Source organism: Lolium rigidum, chromosome 7, assembly GCF_022539505.1.
Source record: "Lolium rigidum isolate FL_2022 chromosome 7, APGP_CSIRO_Lrig_0.1, whole genome shotgun sequence".
Lineage (NCBI taxonomy): Eukaryota > Viridiplantae > Streptophyta > Magnoliopsida > Poales > Poaceae > Lolium > Lolium rigidum.
In genome coordinates, this window is record NC_061514.1 from 177241685 (window position 1) to 177262593 (window position 20909).

The 20909-nt window shown below is 49.1% G+C and overlaps 2 protein-coding genes across 2 annotated transcripts; one reads left to right on the forward strand and one right to left on the reverse strand.

Moving 5' to 3' along the window:
- Positions 1-739: 739 nt before the first annotated feature.
- On the forward strand, positions 740-2227 carry LOC124672313 (flavin-containing monooxygenase FMO GS-OX-like 8). The gene has a single exon (XM_047208563.1). It carries the CDS (start codon positions 740-742, stop codon positions 2225-2227), a length of 1488 nt encoding a protein of 495 aa, XP_047064519.1.
- A 1192-nt stretch (positions 2228-3419) lies between these two features.
- On the reverse strand, positions 3420-5895 carry LOC124678588 (protein kish-like). The gene is made up of 4 exons (XM_047214459.1): positions 5802-5895; positions 5581-5687; positions 4691-4725; positions 3420-3790 (listed from the first exon to the last, which is right to left on the reverse strand). The coding sequence occupies exons 1-4, from the start codon at positions 5802-5804 to the stop codon at positions 3723-3725; spliced, it is 213 nt and encodes a 70-aa protein (XP_047070415.1). The 5' UTR covers positions 5805-5895; the 3' UTR covers positions 3420-3722.
- Positions 5896-20909: the final 15014 nt, after the last annotated feature.

Genomic DNA, 20909 nt, shown 5'->3' on the forward strand with positions numbered 1-20909 from the left:
CTGGCAAAACCGGAGTATGTCTTCATGCCCAACATGCACCTAGTTCTGGCAAAACTAGGGCAGCACCTCGTCCTCGACGGCTTGGACTACATCGACTTCGGCATCGACACCCCTCTTCGACGATTGCCTCGACGCGTCTCTGTCTCTCTCCATGCGCACTATGCGCCTGCAGCTTCATGTGTGGCTACGTCGACAACGACACCAGATCACGACATCGATCACGGCACCCCCTCGGGCGGCTACCTCGACCAAGGTTCCAGCACCCATGCTCTCGGCTACCCCGACATCGGCACAAAGAGCTACCCCCTCCAATGAGCACCTCAGCTTCCTCTACAGTTAAAGCATCACGACGCGATATCGTCCACGACACTCCTGCTACGACTGCGGGGGAGTGTAACCCATTGGTTTCCACTTTCGGTTTCTCTTCAATCTAACCGTCCGCGGAGTTTATATTGTTCACGTCACTACCGTTACGACTGCGAGGAAGTGTTAGAGATATATTTGATAGTGTAGGATTGTAATCTAAACCTACCTTATCACTAGAAGAGATTTCTTTATATTCAAAACGTGTACTCTATATATATTATATATACTAGCCCGAGAGAGGCTCAATACAACATTATCATATTCGCTCAATCTCTCTCTATTGTTCTACACCAAAAAACGGAAAACATACAATCCTCCTCGTCTCCAACGACTCTGCATTAGCTCCATCGATCGCGCGCGCTCCGTGGCTGCCATGGTTTCGGCTGGCGATGGCGAGCAGCCACTGCAGCTGCAGTCCAAGAATGTGTGCGTGGTGGGAGCCGGCATGGCTGGCATGGCGGCTGCGCGCGAGCAGCGGCGGGAGGGCCACGCCGTCACGGTCATGGAGCAGAGCGCCGACGTCGGCGGGCAGTGGCTGTACGACCCGAGGACCGACGGCGACGACCCGCTCGGGGCCACGGTGCCGGTGCGCGTGCCCGGCAGCATGTACGCCTGCCTCCGCCTCATCAGTCCACGGGAGGCCATGGGGTTCTCCGACTTCCAGTTCCTGCCAAGGCACGGTGTCGCGGGCCGTGACCCGCGCCGCTATCCCGTCCACCGGGAGATGTACTGCTACCTCCGGGACTTCTGCGACGCGTTCGGGCTGATGGACGCCGTCAGGCTCAACACCCGCGTCCTGCGCGTCGCCGAGACCATGCCGTCGTCGCCGTCGACACGTCAGTGGGCGGTGAGATCCGTGCACCTCGTCGATGGCAACGAGAAGGAGGAGGTGTTCGACGCCGTGGTAGTGGCCACGGGCCACTACTCGCAGCCGCAGCTCCCGCGCATCAAAGGCATGGAGGAGTGGCTGCGGAGGCAGATGCACAGCCACTCGTACCGGACGCCGGAGCCGTTCCGCGGCGAGGTGGTGGTGATGGTCGGGTGCGGGGATAGCGGCAAGGACATCGCGCTGGACCTGCGCCGCGTGGCCAAGGAGGTGCACCTCACCGCCAAGTCCACGGAGGAGGCCATGACGCCGGCCATGTCCAAGATGCTGGCCAACCACGCCAACCTGCACCTCCACCCGCAGATACACCAGCTGCACGCCGACGGGCGCGTGGTGTTTGCGGACGGCTCAAGCGTCGTCGCGGACACGGTCATGTACGGCACGGGGTACACCTACTCGTTCCCGTTCCTGGACACGGGCGGCGCGGTGACCGTGGACGACAACCGCGTCGGCCCGCTGTTCGAGCACGTGTTCCCGCCGTCCCTGGCGCCGTCGCTCTCCTTCGTGGGCGTGCCGAGGAAGGTTCTTATTCCGTGGTTCTTCGAGGCGCAGGGGAAGTGGATCGCGCAGGTGCTGTCCGGCCGGCGGGCGCTGCCGCCGGTGGAGGAGATGCTGCAGTCCGTGGAGGAGCATTACCGCGCCAGGGAGGCCGCCGGCGTGCCCAAGAAGTACACCCACGACATCGGCGGCGTGGAACCTCTGAAGATGTACGAGTTCGGGGAGAAGTACTGCGACTTCCCGCGGATCGAGAACTGGCAGAGGGAGCTGATCCTGTCGGGCATCGCGGGCATGAACGAGGACATGGAGAACTTCCGCGATCGAACCGACGACAGCGACAACGTCCGGAAGGGCCTGCAGACATGGCTCGGCTTAGCTGCTCCACCTCAGGCTCAAGACGATCAGACTGTGGGTGGGAAAGATACGGCCGCCATTGAAGTTGATGTGCAGGCCATGGCTAAGCTTCTCGTCAACTGAAGGCCACGATGCACTGCCTGAGTAGCTACCGTCATTTGGAAGAAGAAAAAAAAGGGGTGTGCATCAATCGATGCACTGCCGGAGTTGATGCTTCTAATAAAAGGTTGTGTGCATTCGAAAGAAAATTGGAAATATATCTTCTACTCAATCTATTGGGACCGATTTGATATTGTAGATCTTCGTATTTTTGTATATATATATATTTAGTCTATGATTTGAATTTTAACTAGATTATTTTTAGAAACACAGTACAAACGTAGACGATCACATACACGCGCATACACTCACCCTACCCCTATATAAGCACCTCCGGAAAACTGAGCCTGCGGATTGGATCTTGAAATTAACGAAGTCACCACAGGCACCTCGCTGTTGACGGAAACATCGCCTCCCACTGAACGAATATTCCGCCTTTATGAGATACACAGATGTCAAACTTGAGGTTTGAACTCTAGTGGGCTGAGGTACAACCACTCTCCTAACCACTCAACCTCAGGTTGGTTCTCAATTTTACCTAGATTTCTACATCATTCTCTTTAGCCAAATTGATGGTCAAAACTGAAACTCGAAATACACGTGCTGTCTGTAAATAAGGGTGGAGGAAATAACTGTTCAACTCAATGAAATGGTACAGTGAGCAAAATGTTTTGTTCGCGGCAAATAGATGATGCTAATCTGTAAAACTGAACTGAAGTTTTGAGAACTCATCCAGATGGGACGATTTGATCTGCAGGTAGATGGGACGATTTGATCTGCAGGTAGATGGAATACCTGCGTAGAGATGCCCTAATTTAGGACTGTTGCTAGTTCGTTAGAGCGCAAAACATGAAGAATGAGAGCAGTTTTATGGCTCATGCGTGAATTTTGATTGTTTGCCCTTCATTCAATTTTGATTGTTTGCCCTTCATTCCTTGGTTCTGCTTGTAGCTTGTCAGGTTTAGCTTCAGGAATTTACTTAGGCTCAAGAGTACACTGAAGATGTTGATCCAACATCTTGAGAATGAGTACACACCGAGAATGATAAATTAACATGTATGTTACAGATTCGAGGTTTGCCATGTTCGGTTTCAAGCAAACAATGGGTTCATCTGAATCAACATATCATATCAGGGGCTCTAATCTGTCAGCCACCAGTTCTGACTATGAAAGATAAAACAAGTAGTACAAAAAAAGGAGAAACTCGCAATCGGTATTCCAGGGTCAAAAGAACATTCCATATCAACATAATCACCATCAGTTCAATGCTAACAATTTGCAAGTAGTATTAGCTTAACACTTAGCATACAAGTGTACAATCATAGTATCATATCTCTCTTTTCGACACGTGTACCAACCTGAATACAATCCCTAACAAACATGCAGCTTTTGCCACGAGAGTACCCCTCTCCATCCCAAGTTAAACTGACGCAAAAGGCTTCTCCTAAGATATGAACATAAATTCAGCATAGATGATCCTTCCTATATAACTCCGCAAACCAAGATGCCAGCTCGGTCTTCAGAAGAAGATGGTCGATATCCCCATAGCAAAGCACCCGAACGCTACCCATGGGCTCAACCTCTCACCTGTTGAACAGCCACGAGAAAGATTAATTGTGAACGCTTGAAATAAAAGAAAATTATGGAATATCTTGTTCTTTCGAAAGATTGTAGGTACTTTATGCTTTTCATCGCATGAGTTTGATAACGTCTGTAAGTAAGTAATAAATACTAATCAACAATTGCTGCACAAAACCACTATGAATCAAATGAAAGCATGGGGAAGTTGACTTTTGTGCTAAAGAGCAAATTTACTAATATAGAAACAGTTGAATAACCTATGAACACATATTCAAATTAAAAAAAAACAGAAAACAGAAACCAAGTGATGATTTCCAAATTTCCAAATGGCAGCTACCATATGCCCTTCCCTGCCAAGTTTCCCCTAATATATAGAAACTTGCAGGGAATAAGTGTAATTGATTGTGGACGATTAAGACTGATCTTAAGTTGATCGATCTTAATATTATATACAAGTCCATTTTTCCAGGCCAAATCGAGTTCAGACATTTCAGCCTCTAGGTATTTGAATAAAAGAACATAACGAGATTGAATGATCTACGAAGTTCATGAACATTCATTGGACAATCATTGATATAGAATGTAGAGATATTGCAGCTTTTTCATTTCCCTAATTTATCTAAAGTCTAAAGTTGTAACAAGATTTAAAAAACACAAAGCACTTAAGGGCATTTTTGTATAAAGAAACAGTAAGTCTTCACCAAGAAAAAGAACTGCCAAAAAGTACCAGAACTTTAGCAATTAGCACCTTGATCCTCAGCCAACGTTTACAACACAGTTTGACAGATGAAACTAAGTGCATATACACTGACAGAAACTAGTGCTTCGAATTAAGATAGAGCAGGTTTGTGAGCAATTGAACGAGCTAGCAGAGTATTTGAGCCAGAAGGAGAGAAAGGAGCATACCTATTCTGGCTGCTTTCCAAAAGAAACCACGAAATCTGTCAAAAGAGATTCATGTAAGAAAATGGCAAATAGTAGACAATAAAGCAGTGTTTGCAATTTGTCAAAAGGACCAATGTTTGTACCGAATTTCGCCAGGGCCTTTCAAACCTAACAAATTTAAGAACAAATTGCATATAAAAATAGTTGCCAGCAGAGATACCATGGTAACATACAAAATAGCATTCGGGGGCCTCATTGATTTTCTTTTTTGAGGTTGTCATCCTCAGGATTTTACCCATGAGGGTTGTTTGTTTCGTCGGACTGTAATTAGTAGGGGTTATTTGTCAGGATTCGTTGGCACCATGTCTCATAGAAACATTTCCATTGAGTAGAACCTCTTGGAGAGATTCCAACTATGCAAGTTCATTTGGTTCGTCACACCATGTAATAAGCTTTAAAAAGGCATAACACCATAATCGCAGGTTGTTCCTATTTATGTGTTTTCTAGAATCGTATGGATAAAAGAGACCCTGAATATCTTATTCCCTAGCTAGAATTAGCACATGAGCTTCATCTTATATATACCAAAAAAAAAAAAAGGAATAGGGTTTTCAGAATTCTTCCACATCAAGATTCATCCGAAGCTACATTCGGATTTGCAGTTCACTCTGAATCAGTGTAAAAACCGTCGCACAGCATACGTTTACGAATCCAAATTAAAATACCCTAGGCCCAGTAGCGCTACATGTTGCATTGACGGACGCAGCCCCGCCAAGAATCCATGTGCAAAGGAAGCCATACAGGTACCCTGCGCACTTGTTGGTGCTGATTTTGACGGTAGAGATATTTGCCTTGGCGTACATGAAGAAACCCCTAATTACTTTTCAATGCTGGGAAGCGTAGAAAATTACCCCGTGCGGTCGTTGAGCATGGCGGGGAATTGCATCTTGACGTAGGTGCAGGTGCAGATCACCAGCAGCACGACGACGAGGAAGGAGTTGAAGTTGAAGAGCGCCGACTGAAATCACGCCAAGAAACGGCGATTAGATGGGCAGGCAGATCCGCGGAATCAGTGGAAGGAGGTGATGAGACGCGGGGAGGGGAGGGGAGGGGAGAGGGTTCAGGGCCTCACCATGGCGCTGGCTGGCTGGCCTCCTTGCTGAGCTGCGACTGCGAGACAGGAAAGGGCGGCGAGCCGGGGAGCGCGATTCGGTAACCTGGCTGGATCTACGGCGTTCAGGTGGCGATACGAGCCTATTGCGCGTGTAGGGCTGTAAAAAAAAATTAGCATAGTGTAGGGCTGTAATAAACGAGTTTTGAAGCCGAAGCCCAGGTAGGAGATTTTGTTAGATTTTTTTTTTGGAAAAGCCTTCACGGCGGATTTTTTTTTTGACAATCAATACCACATATATTCATAGTAACAAATAGTACATGGTAGAGATACATGAACTGACTCCAACGATTACAAAATAAAGTCTAAAAGATAGTAACAAATCTTCGAGGTCTTCAATTTCTTTCTTCTTCCGAACACAATCTTGTACTCTTCGAAGGCGGCCAAAGATACATAACGAACCATAGACACTGTAGATACCGACGAAAGTTCTCCCATAATTTTTTGAGCCGCAATGCCAAGGCTGCGTGCACGCACGCAACCATTAAAGCGAGTCATACAACATCGGCAAGAGTACCAACACCGAGTATATCGGGGAATAATAACCAACTAGCTTTGTCGTCGTCGATGGAGAGCCGAGAGTACGAATCACCATTGTCGAGGACGTAGCAGCCGGGACAAAAATTGCGAGGATAATCCTCCTCGCGGCAACAACGACAAAAGATCCAAAATCGATCTGGCGAAGTAAGATCCGAAAACCCATACCTAGAAAATTGTGATTGTTCAACACCACCATTGACGCCGGGAAGAAGATCTCGTCGCCGAACGAAAGTCCGAAGATCACTTATTGCATACGATGCCATCTCCATTGAGGGGAAACCAACAAGAAGGCGGCTACCAAAATCCTAACATAATCTAATGAAAACAATACTTTTATTCAAAACTCCACGCATAGATCGGGTTCCCCACTCCTCCTGACGCCGGCGAAGCCGACCGGAGGAGGGGGAACCAATCTATAGAGGAGGATGAACTGGAGGCGGCTAGGGTTAGGGCGGCGGCTGAGAGGAGAGACCACGGGGAGAAATCACAGGGCCTTAATTTGTGAAGTCGATGGTGCCTTCACGGCGGATTTTATTACTCCCTCCGTCACACCGAAGATGTGGGACGGGCGAATTTGCAAAAACACACTCATAGAATTCCCAACACAACGCGCCATCCACACGCTCTTCTTCCTTCCCCACACCGCGCTCTTCGCCCCGCTTGGATCATGGCGTTGCTCTCCCTCCGCCGACGAACGCCGCCTATAGCTCGCCCTCGCTGCCCCCTCCCCCCTCCGTCATATATCTCCTACCCCCCCCCTCCAAAGTCTAGGTCCCCCGTAAACGAATACATAAGAGATTATGCGGGATAGCTCAGCACACGGGCCGACTGTCTTGTACAAAACATATATGTGTCCAATGGAAACACGTATTCTATCACCCTCAATCAATCTTAACCGGTGCCAAAAGATTGAGATTGTGTCTATAATGCTCATATAAAGACAACGGGAGTGGCTTAGTGAAGATATCTGTAACTTGATCTTTAGAAGAGATAAACCGAATCTGAAGTTGTTTCTGAGCAACGCGCTCACGAACGAAGTGAAAATCAATATCAATATGCTTCGCCCTTGCATGAAACACCGGGTTCAATGACAGGTAAGTCCCTCCAATGTTGTCACACCATAACACTGGAAGTTGCGCTTATGTTACACTAAGCTCATGTAATAACGATTGAACCCAAACAAGCTTTGCGGTGGCATTAGCAAGTGCGTTGTACTCAGATTCAGTACTTGATCTAGACACTATAGACTGCTTACGAGCACTCCAGAAGACCAGATACTGCCATAAAATATAGCATATCCCCCCGTAGATCGCCGATCATTAATACTGCCAACTCAATCAGCATCAGAAAACGTCCAAAGCAGATTCAAAGAGGAGGACCAAAGCAGTACGCTTAACAACAATCATATGAGGAGTGCAAGGCTCATGGAGGTACTATTGACAACAAAGGACAAGTCTGACCGTGTCAATGTAAGATACTGAATACCAATGAAGAACATTTTAGACCATGATGGATTAGATACAATCAAGCCTCTTTTTTAGTACCATTGGAGACAAGTATTTAGGATGAGCCTTAACGATTACAATCTGGCATTTATGGGAGGCAAGGAATGGCGCAAGAAATGATGAAGGTTTTCCGCATCCGAAAAAAATTGTCGAGAAAACGCGAGCTTATGTGGATATGGTGGTCGAGCACTGTGTCAACCAGCCCCGTGCTGCTCGGTGTGGGTCAGTTACATCACCTCTTAGATGGACTCCACCACCAGCCGGCACTGTTGTGATTAATGTCGACGCTGCCATCTTTGTGAATTCTCGAAGCATTGGTATTGGTTCGGTGATTCTTGATGACCATGGATGTTGCCTATCGGGTTTCCGTGAGCATCAGAATGATGTCACCTCACCTAAACTTGCTGAGTCCTTGGCGGTGAGTAGGGCGATCCAGTTTGCGAAGGAAGAGGACCATCAACATATCATTGTGGCTTCCGGCAATTTATCCCTCACTGATTCTGTGTTGGACCGGTCAGTGTTGGGCGCGGTGGTATCAGATATCAAGCCGATTGCAGCCTCTTTATCGTCTTGTACTTTTCGTCATATTTCTCGTGGCTTGAATGGTGCAGCTCACTTGTTAGCTCGCCCTTGCGAGAACTCTGTTTTTTTTAGTTTCCATGATGTAATCCCGGAGTACATCCTGTAAATTCTCTATACTGATGTTATGTTATGAATAAATGGCCGCACTTTCTCTCAAAAAAAACTTCACTAAACCAGAATAATATCTTTTGCAACAACAGTACAGCGGAATGCAAACTTTGTGAATTACCAATCCCCAAAGTTGTAGAGGGCCATGAACCATGCGTGCAAACGTAATCGTCGAACAACTGATAGCCAACGTTAGTTCATCGTGAGAAATCAGGACATGCCAAATTAAAATTGCCATCACCTGAACCGCCCGAAAATTAACCAGAGCTCAGCTATTATCCCAACTTGACAGCAGAATGATCTTAAAAAAGAAACTTGACAGCAGAATTCATATATGATTGCTAGATAAACAATGGTAACAATACTAGGTTGGAAAATCAAACCAAGACTAAACACGCGAAATTATACTACACAGTACTCCTGAATTACCAATCCCCAAGGTTGCAGAGATCCATGCATGAACTACGCATGCAAATGAAATGCTCAAACAAACGACAGCCAACATTCATGCATGAGAAATCAGGACACGCCAAATTATAACTGACATCGCCTGAACTGAATGAAAATTATCCGGAGGCCGGAGCTCGCCATTATCACAACTTCACAGCAATTTCATGCAAGAACAGTATGGACGGTTGCAAAGTAGTAGATAACAATGGTAACAATGCAAACTAGAGTATTACCAACGAAGATCGCCTTGAACTTGGTAGTCTTGGTTGCAGAACTGCAAATTAAGCAAACTCTATCCGTCATACACTAATTAGTTCCTTCCAAAACAAGGCCATGATCCACCGATCGAGATGACATCAAAACATACAAGTGCTGCCATGCAATGCAAAGCTAGTAGAAGGCGTCATAGGGCTGATAGCCATCCTCGTCCTGCACATACACGTCCTCCACCTGATCATAGCAATCGCTGCCGTCATCCTCCTGACCATAGCCGTCCTCGCCGCCCTGGAACACCCCGGTGCTGTCGCCGTAGTAATCCGCCTCCTCTCCCAAGTGCTCCGGCGGTGCATGGTGACCGTCGAGCTGCAGGCCGCCTTCCTCCTCGGAAGCAACCGTGGCGGGTCCGTTGGTGACGAACACTTGGTTGTCGCCAGCCACGGCCTCGTTCTCGACAGTGAGAATGCCGGTGTACTCGCCTTCCTCGATGTCCTTCTCGACGGTGAGAATGCCGATGTACTCGCCTTCCTCGATGTCGTCCTCGACAGTGAGAATTCCAATCCCGGCGTACTCCTTGTAGGTGTAGCCCTGCTCCCCGACGACGTAGGCACCCTCCTCGTCATCGTCGCTGTGATCTCCGGGCCCGACGACGTAGTCGCCGTCGCTGAGAAGTCCTGTCCTGGCGACGTAGTCGTAGATATCCTCTTCCTCTTCCTCGTCGTCGTCGGTGACAGCTTCACGTCCCATGACCAGCAGCTCGAAGTCGTCGGAAGAGAGGTCGCCGTCGTCGTCGGAAACGTAGTTGGAACGTACCAAACTGAGGCCGGCGCGTTCCGTGATCTCCGTGTCCAGTGGACGAGTGAACCCTGGGGAAGCGTAGTTGGAGCGGACCAAGCTGAGGCCGCCGCGCTCCGTGTCCGTGTCCGAGATCTTGCTGCTGCTCCCGACCGGAGCGCGTGGAGCGGGAGGCGGCGTGCAGGGGCGTACTCGAGCGCGTGGTGCGGGAGGCGATGCGCGGGGGAACACCACAGCAGGACCCGGCGCGCGGTGGAGGTCGAGCACGGGGACGATCACCGAAGCGCGTGGAGCGGGAGGCGGTGCGCGGGGGAGCACCCGAGCAGGACCCGGCGCGCGGTGGGGCTGGGGCACGGGGCCGCGAGGAGGCGCGTGGACGATCTCCCGGGCAGGTGGAGGCGCGCGTGGCGGTGCGCGGTGGAGCTGGGTCGCGGGGGCGCGAGGAGGCGCGTGGACGTTCACGGGAGGCGCGCGGGGAGGCCCAGGGGCGGCGTGGCAGAGGAGGACGCCGAGGCGGAAGGCGATGTAGGCGTCAACGCAGGCGTACTCCACCTGCTCGACGGAGAGCCTAGGCGCGTGCCACGCGCTCATGGCGACGCTGACGGGCTTGGTGATCCCGTGGTATCCGAGGAAGCGCTCCGCCATGAGCTGGACGGAGGCGTTCCCCATCCCGGTGAGCGCGCGCAGGTCGCGGCCGCACTCGACGTGCAGGCCGTAGTGGTCCCGCAGCATCCGGCGGTCGTAGGCGGAGCCGTACCCGACGAAGACGACGCGCGGGTCGGCGAGGAAGCGGTGGAGCGCGGCGGGCACGTCGTCGGGGTGGACCTGGGCGAGGTGGAAGACGAGGCAGCGGTGGCCGACGCAGAGCTGCAGGGTGGCCGGCGGCGGCGTGTCGGCGCGGGCGCGGCCGCGGACGGGGGTCCACTGGACGCCGAGGCCGACGACGAGGCGGGCGGAGCAGAGGAGCGGGTAGTGGAGCCATCGGGTCTTGCAGATCCAGCGGCGCGCGTCGCCCGGGTGGGCGGTGGCGAGGGCGGCGACGCGGCGGTCGAGGACGCGGACGGTGTAGGCGTCGTGGTCGGGGATGGAGCGGCGGAGGCGGGTGGCGACGGGGGTGGCGTCCATGGCGGCAGGAGACGTGGGGGTGGGGTTTCCTCCTCCTCTTGCGGGCTGCGGCGGTCGCTGGGGTTTTAGATGGGCGATGAGACGAAACGAGGGTTTGGAAATGTTGGGAAATCTCTTCTGGGGTCGGGTCAGAGAAGGGGGAAGGCAGTTACTTTTACTCCACACAGGATTGGGATTGGATGGATAATAATCCACACTAGCTAGGCCGTGTCACCGACTTTACCCCAAAACGATCATGCATAGGATGCTCTCTCGCCCTATTGAGCACAACAACTAATTACCGCCAGGTATTTAGTAGGGTTGAAAATGAAAGGGAAACTTTCCATCCGATTTCGAAGAAAAAGGAAATAAAGGATCAAATACGAAAAAGGAAGCGGTATTTTGCGGAAAAGAAACGGAAATGGCAAAAGCATAAACGGAAACGGAAAATAAAACGAGGGAGCTCTTTCTGACGGAAACGGAAACGACAGAGGAAATTCCGGAAAAATAAATACGGAAAATTTCCGAAAATATAATCCAGAGATGCCTGTGTATTTAGTAGGCCTATATTTACACATGAAACCAGGCTTTGCCACGTATCAAGTCCACTAATTACTCTAACCCTTATTTTGGCCACGGGTTAGTTGTATCAAGCCTACGTGGTGCTTTACTGCTGAAGCATGCATGTTTTCTATATTTTTCATGAGGATTGTGAGTTTTAGTGTCTACTCGAAAATCTCTTGTGAAGTGTTAAACTATGTGTGTTACTTTATGCTAAACTGCTGCTTGTCGAAGTTAAGTGATATTTCTTATCTTATTGTTTATTTGTTTATGGGTCTCTCTCGGTCCACGAATCAAGATATTATGCCGTATTGTATTGTGGTAAATATCTGATTTCGTATCGTATCCGCTACGTATTCGTTTTGTATTCGTATCCGATGATTTCCGTTTCCATATTCGTTTCCGGGGATTCCGATTCCATTTTCGATTCAGGCATGATAGAGGGAAACAAAAACGATAAAACATGTTTCCGTCCGTTTCCGTTTCATTTTCAACCCTAGTATTTAGACCTCGATTTTTCTGCTGTAATTATAAAAAATAAATACTTTGTATTTAGCTATTTTGATTATGGCGCCATTACATTTGGAAATATTTGTTTTACAACTCGCAGGAGATATGCGTGTCATTGTATTAAGCATAAAGAAGCGGACCAAAATGTCCCTTACAAAGGAAGAGAGGCCACCACGCATAGGACTAGGCTCAAAGTAACATTCACCGGCGACATCTTCCCATCAAATACCCTGGCGTTGCGTTCGAGCCAAAGCATGCGCAGGGTAAGCATGATGAGCGAGTTAGCCTTATTTATATCTGCCGGCGGGAACCGATGGACCGCCCGGAGCCACCAGTCGTTGATGCCATCATCCCCGGCGGGAACGATGTCCCGAAGACCTAGCCGAGCCACCAAACCGGCCCACACCCCCTGGGCGAACAAGAAATAGAGCGAGAGATGGCCGAGAGTTTCGTCGACGACATTACAAAGGGGGCACAGCGTGTGGGTGGGCAAGCCGCGGCGCAGCCTTCGATCCGCCGTCCAACAGCGACGCCGCAGCGCCACCCAGGCATGCAGCTTATATTGCATGCAGCTTGATTTGGAAATGAGACGAGCAAATGGACTTAATGATATACGGAGCAAATGAAGGCGATCTCTTCTCCACCATACGCAAATAAATCTGATTCCACAAGCAATCCATGACATCCATCTTCATCCCTTTGCCCCTCCGGAGGTGTGTTTGAAGCAATAAATCAATGACAAAAGAGTGAATCTCATCAAAGTTGCCTACTTTGGCGGTAATGGTCTCACACGGTAGATGCGTAGCATGATATCATATATTGGCTGAAGACGGGAAGTGTACCCAAGCTTGCATTTACCATGCATATAAAGAGGAGCTAACACATCCTTGGAGCTTGCATTCAGACCATCATGGAACCTCCAACCACTAGTTTCCTTCTCACATTCTTCCGGAATAGTATAACCCAGAATACATCTAAATTCACTCCAAGTGGCAATGAGCACCACATCACGAGTCATCTAGGTAATGGACCGAGATTTATCCTCATGAAAATACACCGTTGCAAAGAATTGAGTCACGAGAGATTCATCATAATTGCATTTGAGAGCCATAATGGGAAGCAATCCAAACTCCCCACAAATCTCCAGGGCTTCATGAAAATATGCCTCATTCTCCATATGGCCAATGTTGATATACCATTGATCAACCACTTTGGTCTTGGGACGAGGGTAGTCATCGTTGAATATTCTCTCTTGAGTGTCGGTGTAGAAGTGAGGATTGCGGACCCGAGCAACCCTTGTCGCTTCACAGGGGTTGATGGAACGAAGAGTCCTATACTCATGTAGGCGCATCTTCGCCGCAGAGGTTGCGTTCAGTAAGGCGATCTGGACGCCCTGGTTGGCGAGCATCTCATTCCACCTGACGGCATACTTGTCATCCCTGCCGGCGCCGTGCACCCTCGCGTCGGTCCAGCACTTGTCGAAGGACGCTTGCAACCTTTCGGCGGGATGGCCCGCCTTCTTCAATTCTTTCAGCTTCTTCTGGCCAAGCTCGGGGCGGCCCGCCGACGCGGCAGGGGCTGGAGCATCGGGGTTGTACTGCTCGTCCTTGTTCTTCGCGAGGTTCCGACGTACGTCCGCCCACTTGCCACAATTCTCGATGCGGGCGAAGACGTTGAGGTACTTGAACGTCTGGCTATCGGTGTCGTCGTTGTACATGTCGAAAGCACCACGCATCTGCAGGACAGACCGGCGAATCAAGATTAAATCTCGGCGATCCATGATCGACGGACGACAAGGCGAGTAAGCTCACCTTTTGCTCAAAGTCGGCGCCGCTCACCGGGCGAGCTTCGATCTCCTCCTGTATGTCGTGCCACTTGTTGCACGCCGCCTACATGATCCCCCAATGGGTGCCCATGGCCTTGTCGATGTGCACCATCACCATCTTGTTGAAGTAGGGATCGACGATCTTGCGTTCATCGAACGCCAACTTGACCTGCTGCCAATACGTCTCATAGTTTTGATTGGCGTCGGTAATGTCGTTCATGGAGATGGTCTTCCAAGCTTCGGCGAGGCACTCCACTTCTTTGCCCGTCCAATTGATTTGTGACTCGGCCGGCGGCGAGTTCTTCTTCCTTTTCTTCTTCCCCTTCCCAGTCGTTGTAGGATCAGGCGCGTCCTCCTCCTCGGTGTCGGCCTGGTCTTATTCTTCTTCGTCGAAGTCTTGGGTGCCATCTCTGAACACCCCGTTCTGATCGTCGGCGGCACCCCGCGACGCGACGGCTTTCGTCGCTCTGGCCTCCTCTCGCGTGAAGAAACCCGGGCTCGACACGGCGGTCATGGAGCGTGACGTGATCATCTCGTGGATCACATCATCGTTCGGCGGCGGCATCCCGGGGTTGGAGAAGGAGAGCAGCCCTTGGCGCAGTGCAGGCGAGATGCCTTCGTAGTGGTCGACGTCGTACTCCGGCAGTGATGGCGTAAACCTTGATATGCCAGCGACGTAGCTGTCGTGGAACATGGCCGGTGACACCGGTGAGAAGGTCGAAGGAGCCGATCGTCCCTTGGATTGGCCATGGATCGGAGAATAGGCCGACGCGCGGCTGGCCCATGTTCATGGACATGGAGACCTGCCTCGCCTATTCCTCCACCGCCGCCGCCCTCTTCGCCGCGAGCTTCTTCTCCCTCTCCGCCCTGCCGCGAGTTTCGGTTTGGCACCGCTCCACGTCCATCGCCCACCTTGCGTTTGACCAACCCGGCGGCCTCTCTTTCAGCGCCCGCGGCTTCCTCGCCTTTGGTGCGCCGTCGTCGTCGATCTTCTTCGGCGGCATGGTCGTGGAAGGGAAGAGGAGGAGCTGCAACTGTGGGGAATGGCGGTAGCTCTTCCGAAATTCGGCAGGGAAAATGAGGATATGTTGCACATTTTTGGGGGAAAACAAAAAAAATGGAGGGAACTAGCCTTTCTGTGATCGACACAGCGGGCCCGCTTGATGTTTCGCGCGTATTTGTTTCGTCCGGACTCCCCGGGCGCACCTCTGGGACCGGGGATGGCCTGGGCTTTTTGGATGGATTTAGGCTCTTTTCTAAGGGAAAAAGAGAAACCGGAAACGGGGCTGGGCCGAATAACGCTGTCCAGATGAAAAAAATGATGCCGTAAGCCTCGTCGAGGAGACGGCTGGAGGTCCTCTAATGCACACTACATAGGCCATGTCACCGACTTTACCCCAACCGACTTTACCCCAACGAATCATGCATAGGATGCTCTCGGAGCCTTTCAAGACCAACAAAAAATACTGCCAGCCATTTAGACCTTGAAATTTCTAATATAAAAAAATATCACCAGCCAAATTTTGACAATGGGAGACACTTTTGATGTGACGGAGGGAATACATAGAGTAGAGTTATTTTTCATCAAAATTTTACACCAACTGTTATAACTCATTATCTTAAAAATATCAGGAAACTGTGACTCCTTTCCTTTTTCTTTTTTCAATGACTTCCTGCCAATCCACTAATTGTTAAGAACCATTAAAAGAAAGCTTAACACGCAAGGCAGGTTTGAGAACTAAATAGTCGACCAAAAGGTAAACTAGTTGACATCCGAGAAAGCTTATGAGCTTCGGTATTAAAATTTCATCCCTCATGGCGGAAGGAGATCCCGCCCATCGATCGTGCCTCAGTGGTGATCTTTCGCAGGATCTGGCTAAAAGCTCCTAAATTCTTAGTTTGATAGCCCTGCATCACCTCCATGCAATCCGGCTTCTTACTTTACAAACCCTGCATCACCTCCATGCACTCCGGCGCAACAACAATCTCGCCCAAGGGCGTAATTGGTTTCTCACGAAGTTGTTTCTCGCTTTCAGAGCATCATTAGTAGTACCCCTAAACTCTCAAATCCTCAAAAATAACTGCATTTTTACAGTTTTGAGCGACAAAAACGCGTAGACTAGAACCTCTAAATCCCTAAAAAAAATCCCAGGTCCAACCCCTACTCCCCTTCTAACCTGTAGAAGTGGGGGTTGGAGAGGCATTTTTGCCTCAACCCCTACTCCTCTCTTTTCCCTTCGCGAACGAACGCGGGAGGGATTTTTCAGCTCGACGCCGCACCCTCCTGCCACCGCCTTCCTCCCCTCCGGTCGTCGCGCCGCCTCCCGCGCCCTCCCGTCGCCGCCTCCCTCCCCTCCGATCGCCCGCGCCCTCCCGCCGCCGCCTCTCGCGTCTCTCGCGCCTCCGCCCCCCCCCCCCCTCGGCCCTCCCACGCCTCGCCCGTTCCCGGCCCCACCGCCTCCCGCGCCCGGCCGCCCCCGCGCCGCCTCCGCCCCTTCCCGGTCGCACCGCCTCCTCCGCCGTCGCGCCGCCTCCGTGCCCCATCGCCTCCCGCACCCGGCCGCCCCTGCGCCGCCCCCGCGCCGCCTCCGCCCCTTCCCGCCCGGCCGCCTCCGCGTCGCCTACCGCCTCCCGTCGCCGGGGGGTTTCCTCCCCCCGGCCCTCCCACCGCCGCGCCTGATACGTCTCCAACGTATCTATAATTTCTTATGTTACATGCTAGTTTTATGACAATACCCACATGTTTTAATCATACTTTATATCATTTTGATGCATTTTCCGGTACTAACCTATTAACAAGATGCCGAAGCGCCAGTTCCTGTTTTCTGCTGTTTTTTGGTTTTAGAAATCCTACACAGGAAATATTCTCGGAATTGGACGAAACAAAAGCTCACGGTCTTATTTTCCACAGAGCCTTCCAGAACACCGAAGAGGTGACGAAGAGGAGCCACGAGGCGGCCACACCCTAGGGCGGCGCGGCCCCACCCCTGGCCGCGCCGCCATATGGTGTGGGCACCTCGGGACTCCACCGACATCGCCCCTTCGCCTATATATTCTCTCCGTCGCGAAAACTCTAAACACCCGACTATATTCCACGAAGAGTTCCGTAGCCGCCGCCATCGCGAAGACAAGTTTCGGGGGACAGAATCTCTGTTCTGGTACGCCGCCGGGACGCGGAATTGCCCCCGGAGTCATCTCCATCGACACCACCGCCATCTTCATCGCTGTTGCTGTCTCCCATGATGAGGAGGGAGTAGTTCTCTGATGTCTACGCACGCTTCTATTCCTGTAGACAGTGTTGGGCCTCCAAGAGCAGAGGTTTGTAGAACAGCAGCAAGTTTCCCTTAAGTGAATCACCCAAGGTTTATCGAACTCAGGGAGGTAGAGGACAAAGATATCCCTCTCAAGCAACCCTGCAATCACGATACAAGAAGTCTCCTGTGTCCCCAACACACCCAATACACTTGTCAGATGTATAGGTGTACTAGTTCAGCGAAGAGATAGTAAAACACAGGTGGTATAGATGGTGATAATATTGCAGGAAGTAAAGATGCAGTAAACGAACATGTAGTAGAACAATAAATAAACGGTGCCAGATAATAGCTTGCTGGCGTGGGAGGAGTGTGAGTGCCTTTTCTATTTGGAAGCAAGGCCTAGGGATCATACTTTCACTAGTGGACACTCTCAACATTGATCACATAACTGAATAAACAAATACTACTTTCTCTACACTCTCTTGTTGGATGACAAACACCATTAATTGTGTGGGGCTACAAGAGCACCTCAATGCCGGAGTTAACAAGCTCCACAACATTCGATGTTCATATTTAAATAACCTTAGAGTGCATAATAGATCATTGCAATTATACCGAGTACTAACATAGCATGCACACTGTCACCTTCAGGCTATGAAAGGGGGAATAGATCGCATCAATACTATCATAGTAATAGTTAACTTCATAATCTACAAGAGATCACAATCATAGCCTATGCCAAGTACTACATGATGCACACACTGTCAACATTACATCACGGAGGAGGAATAGACTACTTTAATAACATCACCAGAGTAACACATAGATGATATTCAACTAGATCACAAAGAGAGAGATGAACCACATAGCTACGGTAGAGCCCTCTGCCTCGGGGGAGAATTACTCCCTCCTCATCATGGAGACAGCGATGGCGGTGAAGATGGCGGTGGTGTCGATGGAGATGCCTTCCGGGGGCACTTCCCCGTCCCGGCGGCGTGCCGGAACAGAGACTTCTGTCCCCCGAATCTTGGCTTCGCGATGGCGGCGGATCTGGAACTTTTCTCGTATCGTGGCTTATTCGTTTAGGGTTTTCGCGACGGAGTCCTTAAGTAGGCGGAAGGGCAGCCTCGGAGGGGCCCTGGTGGGGCCACACACTAGGGGGCGCGCCCCACCCCTTGGTCGCGCCGCCCTGGCATGTGGGGCCCCCTGGCTCCCCTCTGGTCTCTCTCTGGTGTTCTGGAAGCTTCGTGGAAAAATAAGATACTGGGCGTTGATTTCGTCCAATTCCGAGAATATTTCCTTACTAGGATTTCTGAAACCAAAAACAGCAGAAAACAGGAACTGGCACTTCGGCATCTCGTCAATAGGTTAGTTCCGGAAAACGCATAATAATGACATATAATGTGTATAAAACATGTGAGTATCATCATAAAAGTAGCATGGAACATAAGAAATTATAGATACGTTTGAGACGTATCATTCTCCCCCGAGGCTAAGGGCTCTACCGGTAGCTATGTGGTTCATCTCTCTCTCCCATGGTGTGATCTTTATGTGATCATGAGCTTTGTATCACTATTAATCTATGTGCTACTCTAGTGATGTTATTAAAGTAGTCTATTCCTCCTCCATGATGTAAAGGTGACAGTGTGTGCATCATGTAGTACTTGGCGTAGGTTATGATTGTAATCTCTTGTAGATTATGAAGTTAACTATTACTATGATAGTATTGATGCGATCTATTCCCCTTTTATAGCTATTGGTGACAGTGTGTATGCTATGTTAGTACTCGGTCTAAATTGCAACGGTCTATTATGAACTCTAGAGGTTACTTTAATATGAACTCCGGACGTTGTGGAGCTTGTTTACTCTGGCTTGAGGTGTGCTTTTATAGCCCTACACAATGAATGGTGTTTGTTATCCAACAAGAGAGTGTTTGAAAGTAGCATTTATTTATTCAGTTACGTGATCATTGTTAAGAGTGTCCACTAGTGAAAGTATGATCCCTAGGCCTTGTTTCTAAATATCGAATCACCGTTTATTTACTGTTCTACTGCATGTTTACTTGCTGCCATATTTACTTCAGATTGTTATTACCACTCATATTCATCCATATCACTTGCATTTTACTATATCTTCGCCGAACTAGTGCACCTATACATCTGACAAGTGTATTAGGTGTGTTGGGGACACAAGAGACTTCTTGTATCTTAATTGCAGGGTTGCTTGAGAGGGATATCTTTGACCTCTACCTCCCAGAGTTCGATAAACCTTGGGTGATTCACTTAAGGGAAACTTGTCGATGTTCTACAAACCTCTCGCTCTTGGAGGCCCAACACTGTCTACAGGAATAGAAGCATGCGTAGACATCAAGCTATTTTCTGGCGCCGTTGCCGGGGAGGTAAGGTAAAAGGTATTCACATCCTCCGACTACTAAGCTATTTCCTAGCACTGTTGCCGGTGTGTGAGTGCTCGAAGTTATTTCCTTTAGATCCTGCAATTATATCTTTTTGTTTCTTGTTTTTATTTTCACTAGTTAGGCTTAATGGAAAACAACAAGAAAATTAGAGATCTTTATGAACTTTATATTGAATTAGGACAAGAAAATTATAGATCTTTTTATATTGAAGAGAGAATTAAAAAACCAATGGAACTTTGTTTGCGAAATAGTTGTAGCAATGTTATTAGCATGAACTCTTTGAATACTATTATTGCTAATGCTATGGAAGAATTTAAGCTTGGGGAAGCTGGTTGTGATATTTTTAGTCGCCCATGTTTTGAGGAGAAAATTTTCTTTGGTGATACTTTGCCTCCCATTTATGATGATTATAATGATAGTGGTATTTTGGTGCCACCTACTATGGAGGATAAAGTTTATTATGATTATACCATGTCTGCAATTTGTGATAATTACAATGATGGTTGTGATAGTTTTATTCCCACAATTACTAATAAAATTGATTATGCTTATGTGGAGAGTAATGATACTTTTATGCATGTAGCTCATGATAAGAATGTTTTATGTGATAGTTATATTGTTGAGTTTGTTCATGATGCTACTGAAAGTTATTATGAGAGAGGGAAACATGGTTATATGCATCTTAATAATATTAAGTTTCTCCTCTTTATGTTGAGAATCTTGAAGTTGCGCTTGTGTTGCCTTCCTATGCTTATTGCATTATGCTTACATGACTTGTTTATTTACAATATTACTTTTCATAGGAAGTGGGTTAGACTTAAAAGTGTTTCTTATTTGCTTTTTGATGCTCTCTTTTGCTTCAACTCTTATTTCTTGCGAGTGCATCATTAAAATTACTGAGCCCATCTTAATGGCTATAAAGAAAGCACTTCTTGGGAGATAACCCATGTTTTTATTTTGCTATTGTTTTGTTGTGTCGTGGAAGTTGTTATTACTGTAGCAACCTCTCGTTATCTTTATTTTATTGCATTGTTGTGCCAAGTTAAGTCTTTGATAGTAAGGTTGTTACTAGATTTGGATTTCTGCGCAGAAACAGATTTCTAGTTGTCACGAATTTGAGTAGATCTCTCTGTAGAAAACTCAGAAATATCTGCGAAAATTCATGAGTAATCCTCAGATATGTACGCAACTTTCATTCAATTT